The sequence below is a fragment of the Dictyostelium discoideum genome, assembly GCF_000004695.1.
Source record: "Dictyostelium discoideum AX4 chromosome 6 chromosome, whole genome shotgun sequence".
Classification (NCBI taxonomy): Eukaryota; Evosea; class Eumycetozoa; order Dictyosteliales; family Dictyosteliaceae; genus Dictyostelium; species Dictyostelium discoideum.
This window is the reverse complement of record NC_007092.3, coordinates 3,243,237-3,253,770: the sequence shown is the minus strand read 5'-3', so window position 1 is coordinate 3,253,770 and position 10,534 is coordinate 3,243,237. Positions and strand designations below refer to the sequence as shown.

At 22.9% G+C, this 10,534-nt stretch overlaps 7 protein-coding genes across 7 annotated transcripts in view; 3 read left to right on the top strand and 4 right to left on the bottom strand.

Annotated features, from left to right (window-relative positions):
• dstC (transcriptional repressor) overlaps nt 1-144 on the top strand; it is a gene marked incomplete at both ends in the record, with an annotated part of 3,547 nt that extends 3,403 nt beyond the window's left edge. The window contains one exon of the mRNA XM_629093.1: nt 1-144. This exon is cut by the window's left edge and continues 2,100 nt beyond it. Within this exon, the coding sequence (XP_629095.1) occupies nt 1-144 (144 nt within the window).
• A 141-nt stretch (nt 145-285) lies between these two features.
• On the bottom strand, nt 286-2,194 carry DDB_G0293682 (hypothetical protein; the record flags this gene model as incomplete). Its single annotated transcript, XM_629092.1, has 4 exons — nt 286-662; nt 758-1,224; nt 1,376-1,672; nt 1,758-2,194. The coding sequence occupies 4 exons, from the start codon at nt 2,192-2,194 to the stop codon at nt 286-288; spliced, it is 1,578 nt and encodes a 525-aa protein (XP_629094.1).
• Nucleotides 2,195-2,388: 194 nt separating this feature from the next.
• ddx51 (DEAD/DEAH box helicase) lies at nt 2,389-4,244 on the top strand (the record flags this gene model as incomplete). The annotated part of the gene is made up of 3 exons (XM_629091.1): nt 2,389-3,050; nt 3,126-3,617; nt 3,707-4,244. 3 exons carry the CDS (start codon nt 2,389-2,391, stop codon nt 4,242-4,244), a joined length of 1,692 nt encoding a protein of 563 aa, XP_629093.1.
• A 156-nt stretch (nt 4,245-4,400) lies between these two features.
• Nucleotides 4,401-4,837, top strand: DDB_G0293680 (hypothetical protein; the record flags this gene model as incomplete). The annotated part of the gene is made up of 2 exons (XM_629090.1): nt 4,401-4,467; nt 4,569-4,837. The coding sequence occupies 2 exons, from the start codon at nt 4,401-4,403 to the stop codon at nt 4,835-4,837; spliced, it is 336 nt and encodes a 111-aa protein (XP_629092.1).
• Nucleotides 4,838-5,253: 416 nt separating this feature from the next.
• DDB_G0293678 (hypothetical protein) lies at nt 5,254-6,963 on the bottom strand (the record flags this gene model as incomplete). The annotated part of the gene is made up of 1 exon (XM_629089.1): nt 5,254-6,963. One exon carries the CDS (start codon nt 6,961-6,963, stop codon nt 5,254-5,256), a length of 1,710 nt encoding a protein of 569 aa, XP_629091.1.
• Nucleotides 6,964-7,415: 452 nt separating this feature from the next.
• Nucleotides 7,416-7,756, bottom strand: DDB_G0293676 (coiled-coil family protein; the record flags this gene model as incomplete). The annotated part of the gene is made up of 2 exons (XM_629088.1): nt 7,416-7,669; nt 7,744-7,756. The coding sequence occupies 2 exons, from the start codon at nt 7,754-7,756 to the stop codon at nt 7,416-7,418; spliced, it is 267 nt and encodes an 88-aa protein (XP_629090.1).
• An 880-nt stretch (nt 7,757-8,636) lies between these two features.
• On the bottom strand, nt 8,637-10,529 carry DDB_G0293674 (hypothetical protein; the record flags this gene model as incomplete). The annotated part of the gene is made up of 1 exon (XM_629087.1): nt 8,637-10,529. The coding sequence occupies one exon, from the start codon at nt 10,527-10,529 to the stop codon at nt 8,637-8,639; it is 1,893 nt and encodes a 630-aa protein (XP_629089.1).
• Between the last annotated feature and the right edge of the window lie 5 nt (nt 10,530-10,534).

Sequence of the window (10,534 nt, the reverse complement as noted above, 5' to 3'; positions counted from 1 at the left end):
ATACTTCAACTCACTATCGATGTATCAACAGGTGAACCACGTCTCAGAAATTTCCCTAAAGATGTAGTACTTGAACCCTATTATTCGAAAAGAGAAACTTTACCTGCTACAAATGGTTACGATTCTTTACCAACAATTCTTTAACAAAAAAAAATAAAATAAAAAAAACTTTTTAAAAAATTTTTTAAAAAAAAAAAAAAAAAAAATATAAATAATTCATCTATATTATTAAACAATTTAACAATTAAATAAATTATTTAATTAATTTTAAATTAATTTTTTAATTTATTTATTTGAAACTAAAAATAAATTTTCTTTTGATTGATTTGTATAAATCCAAAATTTTGTATTTGGTAAATTTAATTTTTCTTTAATAAATAAATATCTACCATAATCAATTAATCTCTTTGCTTTATATCCTAATTCCTCTTTTCTTTTTATACTAAATACATCTTGTTTATTAAATTCAATCTTTAATTGATTTTCAAATTCTTTTTTTTCTTTTTTATCTTTTTTAATTAATTCATCATCTTCTTCAACTTCATTATCATCATCATCATTATTACATTTATTTTCATCAATTGTTGCCCAACTACTAATCGAACAAATTAATTGAAATTCTAATGGTGTAATATTTAATTGATCTTTTAAATATGATTGATCTATAAATAGAAAAATATAAAAATATTAAAATTACTTTTTTTTTTTTTTTTTTTTTTTTTTTTTTTTTTTTTTTTAAAATTTAAAAAAAACTTACTTGAATAAGTATTAAAATTACAAATATGATGACAACAAGTTGCAATACCAATTCCTTTAAAATTATTATTAACTTTTTCATTTGAATTATTTAAAAGATTAAAAATTGAATCTAATGTGAAATCAGTTGCACAACCACAAAGATGTTTTGATGTGATAACGAATGGTTTCTCTTCAAGTATTGATAGATTTGATAGATTTAAATGTCTAATATCAATTAAAAGTCTAGAGAAATGATGACAACCTTTTTCATTCTTTATTAATCTATCTACTTTTTTTAATGATCTAAATTTCATTCTATCAATTAAAATATGACCTGATTTCTTTTCATGTGACATAAATATATGGTTACTTAATTTACCTGATCCTGCCCCAAACTCTAAATAAACATTATCTGAATTATAAAGATTACTATTTTCTAATAAATTTATAATTGATGATTCTTGTTGAATATGTTTTAATTGTTGACTATTTTTTTAATTTTTTTTTTTTTAAAAATTAAAATAATAATATTAATATTAATAATAAATAATAAATTATAAGTTATTTTCCAATTAATAATATATTGTTGTTGTTGCTGCTGTTATTATAGGTGATGATATATTTAAATATTACATACTCTGAATTAAAAATTTTATCAAAAGATTTATGTGTTTGATTTAAAGATTGAATTTCATTTTTAAAGAATTTTTCAAAGAATTGATCCAATTTAATAGAGATATTAATTAAATTTTCAGTTGAAACTTGTGATAAAATTATTGGTTCTAATGTTAATTTTACATTTTCATTTAAATCATTTATATTCTCTTTATAATATGGTTCTTTTTTTGATAATTCAATGTGTGCATTCTTTTGACCAACTTTTGCATTTGGACATGCTTTTAAATGTTTTTGTAATTTACATTCATAAATAATACTATTTTTTTTTTTTTTAAAAAAAAATTATTAATATAAATACTAATTCTAAAAATAGAATAAAAAAAATAAAAAAAAATACATACTGAGTTGGATTTAATGGACAATGTATTCTTTTTCTTTCTTTTGGTTTGGAATTATCATCTTGGGTAGTGGCTGTGGTGGTAGTAGTAGAATTATTATTATTTTCAGTGACATCGTCCCCATTATAATCAGTTAGTTGCGGTTGCGGTTCTGAAGATATTTGATCAATTGGTTTATGATGATTACAAAGTATTGAATCTTTTGCTCTTTTATATTTACAAAATTCAGCTCTATGCTTTTTTTTATTTACAATCCAAAATAAACATTCACTATGGGAATCAATATCTTCTTGAGTTGGTTTCTCTTTTAATGGTATTGAATGATCAATCTTTTGTTTTTTCTTTTTTTCTTTTTTTATAAATCCTTCATATTTTAATCTTTTATTATTAATTTCATCATCTTTTTCATTTATTTCTTTATTATTATTAATTTCTCCCATTTTTGAAATCCTTTGTCGACAAAAAAAAAATTGATTGCCTTTAATAAAAAAAAATTAAAAAAAAAATTTTTTTTTTTTTTTTAATTTTTTTTAATTTTTTTTTTTTTTTTTTAAAATTTTGGAAAAAACGAACGAAATAATTATCAATTTTCATTTATTTTTTGAAAAAAAAAAAGTTGCAATACGTTATAATAATGACAACAATAAATTATAATGAAAATATAAATAATAATAATAATACATTGGAATCATTTGGTATTGAAGAATGGTTAATAAATAATTTAAAAGAACAATCAATTATAAATTTATTTCCAGTTCAACAAGAGATAGTACCATTTATAAATCGTACTGAAGGACATGATATTTGTGTTTGTGCACCAACAGGTAGTGGTAAAACATTGGCATATGCAATACCATTAGTACAGAAAATTGTTAAAAGAGTAGTTAGAAGAGTTAGAGTTGCAGTGATTGTACCAACTCATGATCTAGTGATTCAAGTTGAAAAAACATTTCAATCAATTATTAAAGGAACTGATTTAGTTGTACTTTCATTAGGTGTAAAACCATTTCACATTGAACAAAAATTATTAATTAAAAATCATTCATATGGCGAACATGCACTTTATGAAAGTTTGGTTGATATCATCGTTTCAACACCTGGTAGAATCGTTGATCATATAAATGAAACTTTAGGTTTCACCTTAAAATATTTAAATTATTTAGTAATTGATGAAGCTGATAGATTATTAAGACAAAGTTTTCAAGATTGGTTAGAAATTGTAATTGATTCAACAAATCAACATTCTGATTTAAATCAACAACAAGAAGAACAATTAATAAAATATAATAGTAAAGGGTAAATTATTAATTTTATTATTATTATTATAAATTTATTGTAATATATTAACTTTTTTTTTTTTTTTTTTTTTAGTGATATTGAATTATTTGAAAAATCAATATCATTAAAAGATAATAATAATCAAATGAATCATTTATGTTGGAGTGAATTTAAATTGGTTAAATTATTATTATCAGCAACAATGACATATAATCCATCAAAGATTTCATTATTACAATTGAATGCACCATTATTTTTTACAACTAGTAAAACTAAAGAAATTAAATATAGTATGCCATCAACATTAAAAGAATGTTATATCATTTCAAATGGTGATCAAAAACCATTGGTTTTATTAAATATTATTTATGAATCATTATTAAAAAACAATGCAAATGGTGAAAATAAAAAGAAAATCATTTGTTTTACAAAATCAGTTGATATCACTCATAGATTAAATACATTATTAAAATTAATTGGTCAAGTTGATAAATTAAAATTCACATGTGAAGAATATTCTTCATCTTTATCAACTGTTGAAAGAGCTGATTTATTATCAAGATTTAAATTAAATCAAATTGATATGTAATGTATTTTTTTTTTTTTTTTATAATTCATAAAATTAATATTAATTTTTTTATTTTTTTATTTTTAATTATGATATGACTATATAGTTTAATTTGTAGTGATATTATGTCTAGAGGTATGGATATTCAAGATATTGATGTTGTAATTAATTATAATACACCACCAAATATTACATTATACGTTCATAGAGTTGGTAGAACTGCTCGTGCTGGAAATTTTGGTGTTTCTTATACAATTGTTGATAAATCAGAAATTAAATATTATATTTCTATGATGAAAAAAGCTGAAAGATCTCAAACTTTACATTGTTTAAAATGGAAACCAAATGTTTATGAAAAATTCCAATCAAGTTATAAATTAGGTTTAAATCAAATGAGATTAATTTATTCAAAGAGAAAAATAAATGATATTGGTGATAATGGAGATGATAATAATGATAATAATAATGAAGATGGAAATGAAATTGATGGTAGTGTTGAAAATATTGAAAATAATAATAATAACAATAATAATAATAATAAAAACAATAATAATAATAATTTTGAAAAAGATTATGAAGTTAAATTGAAACATAGCCTTTTGGAAATATCTAAAAAGAAAGCTAAAATAAATTTTAACATTTAAAGTAATTTTTTTTAATTTTTTAATTTTTTAATTTATTTTTTAATTTATTCTATCTGGACAACGTTTTACGTTTTTTGCTTTTTTTTTTTATTTTTTTTCTTTTTCAATTTTTTTTTTTTATTATTTTCATTAATTAGTTCTACAGATTTTAAACAAATGCAATCATTAAATTCATTTTTATTTGGAGAGGAAACATGTTTCACTATACATGGATATCCACAATGTTTGTATTTTTGAATCTCTAAATACAAAAGTGTATTGAAAAAAAAAAAAAAAAAAAAAAAAAATACCAATTAACTTTTTAAATGAAAAAAAAAAAAAAAGGTCCATATTATCAAAAAGCAGTTCAATTAGGTAAACATATTGATAGTAATAATAAAAATATAAAAGTTGAAAATAAAGAATGTGATAGAGAGGAATGGAAAGAATATTTAGAGAAACAAACAACAGGTTTAGGACATAAAGCAAGATATCATACTACATGTCCATTGGTTATTGAGGGTTGTACTGATGATGCCAAAAGTTTTGTTGGTGGATATGCAGAATTTTTAAATCATTCAAAAAAGAATAAATTAATAAAACCAAAAAATTAAAATATATAAATAAATATCTATACATTTTCTATTAATTCTTTTTTTTTTATTTTTTTATTTTTTATTTTTATTAGTTTAAATAAATTGTATAAGAAAAATAATCCATGTATAGTTTATATTATTATTATTATACTAAAATAGTAGATGATGTTATAAACTATACAGGAGTGTTTTTTTCTTATACAATATATAAACAAATAAAAATAAAAATAAAAAAAAATAAAAAAAAAAATAAAAGGAAATAAAAGTTGTTATTGATTGAAACACATACTATAGTTTCATTTGGATTTATTTAAAAGTGAATTATTATTATTATTATTATTATTTTTATTATTTTTGTACATATGAAAGGATTAAATGATACTACCTATATTATTAATAAAAAAACAATTACTTTTATTTTGGACTGAGTTTAGTCATTCGTTCATTTCAGTAGATTGAGCTGATCCTAACAATTTTTGAGTAATTTCAAAATCTAATGTGTTTTCATCACCACAATATATTTTATAATTTGATTCAATAAGTTCTTTTTTTTGTTGTTGATCTTGTTGTTTAAATTTCTCACCATCTACTATCATTTTTTCAATCTCTACTTTTGAGAGATGATCATTAATATTGGAGATGGTGATTTTTTGAACTTTTTTTGTGGTTTTATCTTCTGCACTAACTGTTAATATACCATCTATATCAACATCAAAACAAACTTCAATCTGGGTAACACCACGTGGTGCTGGTGGGATACCATTTAATTCAAATGTACCAATTAGATTATTATCTTTAGTCATTGTACGTTCACCTTCATAAATTTGAATTAAAACATTGGTTTGATTATCATATTGGGTTGAAAAAGTTTGCGTTTTTTTAATAGGAATATGAGTATTTCTTTCAACAAGATTTGTCATTATTCCACCAACAGTTTCAATACCCATTGATAATGGTGTAACATTTAAAAAAATAAGTTGAGGAAAGTTTGAACCTTTGCCTGAAATAACTCCAGATTGTACTGCTGCACCATATGCAACAACTTCATCAGGGTTAATCGAGTTGTTAAATTCTTTACCATTGAAGTATTCTTTAAACATTCTTTGTATCTTTGGAATTTGAGTTGAACCACCAGCTAATACAATTTCATCTACTAAACTTTTATCTAATTTACATTTATTTAAAATTGTTTCAACATGATCGATACAACTATGGAAAAGGTCAGAACAAAGTTTTTCAAAATGTGTTCTTGTAATTGTTGAATAAAAATCAATACCATCATAAAGTGAGTCAATTTCAATCGATGCTAATGATGAAATTGATAAAGTTCTCTTTGCACGTTCACATGCAGTTCTTAAACGAAAAATAGCACGTTGATTATTGGTTATATCTTTTTTATGTTTAAGTTTAAATTCATCTATAAAGTGATTCATTAAACGATTATTAAAATCCGCACCACCTAAATGATTGTCACCACCTGATAATAAAATTTCATATATACCATCTTCTATATTGAATAATGAAACATCAAATGTACCACCACCTAGATCGATTATTAAAACTTTCATATCATCAATACCTCTCCTATGTAAACCATATGCAATTGCAGTAGCAGTTGGTTCATTAATAATTCTTAATACATTTAAATTTGAAATTGTACCTGCATATTTGGTTGCATGGCGCTGTCTATCATTGAAATAAGCTGGAACTGTTATAACTGCATCTGTAACAGGTTCACCCAAGTGTTGTTCTACAATTTCTTTCATTTTTGATAATACCATTGATGAAATTTCTTCAGGTGAGAATGTTTTAGTTTCACCTTTGAAATCAACTTGAATTAATGGTTTATCATCAAATTTATTTGCTATAACTTTAAATGGCCAAAGTTTCATATCACTTTGAACAACACTATCTGAATATTTTCTACCAAATAAACGTTTTACATCGAAAATGGTATTAACTGGATTCATTGCAACTTGATTCATTGCATCATCTCCAATTAAACATTCTCTATTATTAAATGAAACATATGATGGGGTAGTTCTATTACCTTGATCATTTGCAATAATTTCAATACGACCTTTTTCATTGCAAACACCAACACAAGAATATGTTGTTCCTAAATCTATACCCATTGATGGCATTTTATAAAATTTGTAAAAAGTTAAGCTTAACTGTATGAAAATATAGATAAAATAAAATAAAATAAAATATTATTTTAATAAATAAGTGATTTATAAATAATTTTTTTTTTAATTAATTCAAAAACATTCATTATTAATTATTTGTGTTGATGAAAAATCATCAAAAAAAAAAATAAAAAAAAAAAAATATCTTTTTTTAAAAAAAAAAAACATTTAAAAATTTAATTTCCACATGGTTATAAAAAAAGAAATTAAATAAAAAAATAAATAAAAATAAAAAAAAAATTAAAAATAAAAATAAAAATAAAAATATATATAAATAAATAAATAAATAAATAAATAAATAAATAAATAAATAAATAAATAAATAAATAAAGCTCCACACATTTTTTTAATCGCCATTTTATTTTAAATAATGTAATATTACATTGTAGTACAAATTAATATTAACATTAACATGAATTTCCTGGACCTTTACCACCATGACAATTTTCATGACCATGACCATGATTATTTGGTCTTCCTTTACCACCACAATCTCCACCTGATTTAGCGCCTCCTGTTAAGTCTGATCCTGAGCTAACACCTTTGCCGTCACAGTCAACACTACATGCAATTGAATTTGAACTCACCCTTGTTCCATTACCAAAAGATGCAAAGCTGGATTTTGAGCTTGTCATTGAACTTGACATTGATGAGATTGAAGCTAATAGTTTTTTAAAATAAATAAATTAGTAACTTTATTTTTAAATTAAATAAAAAATATAATTAAATTCTTACAAAAGAGTGTCATTTTATTTTTGTTATTTTATTTTGTAATTAAATAATTTGTGAATGAAATAAAACATTAAAATTTATTTTTAATTTATACTTTTTTTTTTTTTTTAAAAAAAAAATAATTAAATTGAAAATCTATTTTTTCCAAATTATTATAATTTGTAATTTAAATTACAATCCTACAAAGTCAAAAATTTAACCACAATAGAATTTCAAGTAAACAAATTCTTTGTTTCATTTATAAATATACATTTTTGACAAATTATACAAAAACGGATAAAATTATAAAAAAATGAAATTTCAAATTAATGATAAACAAATTCGTTTTTATTTATTAAAACCACAAACTCTGTGTCAAAAAAAAAAAAAAAAAAAAAAAAAAAAATAAAATAAAATAAAGATATTTTTACCCCTTTTTTCATTTAATATTTCGTTATTTTAATTTTCTAATTTATTTTTTATTTTTAATTCTTTATTTTATTTTATTTTTTTTTTTCAAATAAAAACAATTAAATAAAAAGTTACCAAAACAGATAAATATTTGTTTTATATATTACAAAACTCAACAAATGTTCAAAGAAAGATCATTTGAAGTCTACCACTAAAAATATTTAAATGACTACAAATATCAATATAATTAAAATGAGAATATAATTGAATTTAAATACAACCACAGAACAGAACAGAATTCTGTCACTCCAAAAAAAAATTAATAAATTTTTTTTTTTTTTTATTTTTTTTTTTATTTTTTTTTTTTATTTTTTTTTTGATATTTTAGAAAATTATTATTTGTAGTAATGGATGGTTTTGTAGAGAAATGATTGGGAAAAGGAAAACTTTATGGAATGTATATTTAATTTTTTTATTTTTTTACACTGAAATTTATATATTTAATTTTAATCAAGATCTTGGTTAAAAGTAGTTGTGGTTGGTTTTGGATTATTATTACCTTGATAGAATTTACTAAGGATTGGGTTAACAATTGATTCAAGATCTGATATCTTTTGATTAAATTCATCCTTTTCGGCAGATTGATTTGATTCTAACCATTTAAGAGTACTTTCAGTTTCAGATTCAATAATATTTTTATCAGATTTAGAGAGTTTTGAAATGATTTTCTGGTCATTAATTGAATTTTTTACAGAAAATATATAGTTTTCAAGATTATTCTTTGATTCAATACGTTCTTTTTGTTGTTGATCTTGTTCTTTAAATTTCTCTGCATCTTCAACCATTTTAGTAATATCTTTTAGAGAGAGACGACCTTTGTCATTGGTGATAGTTATTTTTTCAACTTTTTTAGTAGTTTTATCTTCAGCTGTAACATTTAAAATACCATTACTATCAACATCGAAACTAACTTCAATTTGAGGTGTACCACGTGGTGCTGGTGGGATACCAGTTAATTCAAATTTACCCAATAGATTATTATCTTTTGTCATTGTACGTTCACCCTCATAAACTTGAATTAAAACACCACTTTGATTATCTGTGTGAGTTGAAAAAGTTTGTGTCTTTTTACATGGGATAATTGTGTTTCTTGGAACGATGTTTGTCATTACACCACCAACAGTTTCAATACCCAATGATAATGGTGCAACATCAATGAAAATTAATTCAGAGATTCTTGAGCTTTTATCACCTGATAGAATAGCAGCTTGTACTGCTGCACCATATGCAACGGCTTCGTCAGGATTAATTGATTTATTTAATTCTTTACCATTGAAAAGATTTTGAATTAATTGTTGAACTTTTGGAATACGAGTTGAACCACCAACTAATACAATTTCATCTATTGATTTCTTATCCAATTTACAATCTTTTAAAACTTTTTCAACTGGTTCAATACAATTATTGAAAAGGTCAGAACAAAGTTCTTCAAAACGTGCTCTGGTAATTGAGGTATAGAAATCAATACCATCATAAAGTGAATCAATTTCAACTGATGCTTGAGATGATGATGATAGTGTTCTTTTTGCACGTTCACATGCAGTTCTCAAACGACGAAGAGCACGTTGGTTACCCATTATATCCTTCTTATGTTTACGTTTGAATTCATCTACAAAGTGATTCACTAAACGATTATCAAAATCTTCACCACCTAAATGAGTATCACCAGCTGTTGCTAAAACTTCAAATACACCATCATCAATTGATAGTAATGAAACATCAAATGTACCACCACCCAAATCGAATATTAAAACTTTTATTTCACCACTTTTACTACCTTTCTTATCTAAACCATATGCAATAGCAGCAGCACTTGGTTCATTAATGATACGTTGAACATTTAATTTTGAAATTGTACCAGCATCCTTAGTTGCTTGACGTTGTCCATCATTGAAATAAGCTGGAACTGTTATAACTGCATTGTTAACAGGTTTACCTAAATATGATTCAGCAGTTTCTTTCATTTTTGATAATACCATTGATGAAATTTCTTCAGGTGAGAATGTTTTAGTTTCACCTTTGAAATCAACTTGAATTAATGGTTTATCATCGTTTTTATTTGTTATAACTTTAAATGGCCAATGTTTCATATCACTTTGAACAACACTATCTGAAAATTTCCTACCAATTAAACGTTTTGCATCGAAAACTGTATTTATTGGATTCATTGCAACTTGATTCTTTGCAGCATCACCAATTAAACGCTCTGTATCATTGAATGCAACATATGATGGAGTAGTTCTATTACCTTGATCATTTGCAATAATTTCAACACGATCATTCAACCAAACACCAACACAAGAATATGTTGTTCCTAAATCTATACCAATTGATGTCATTTTTT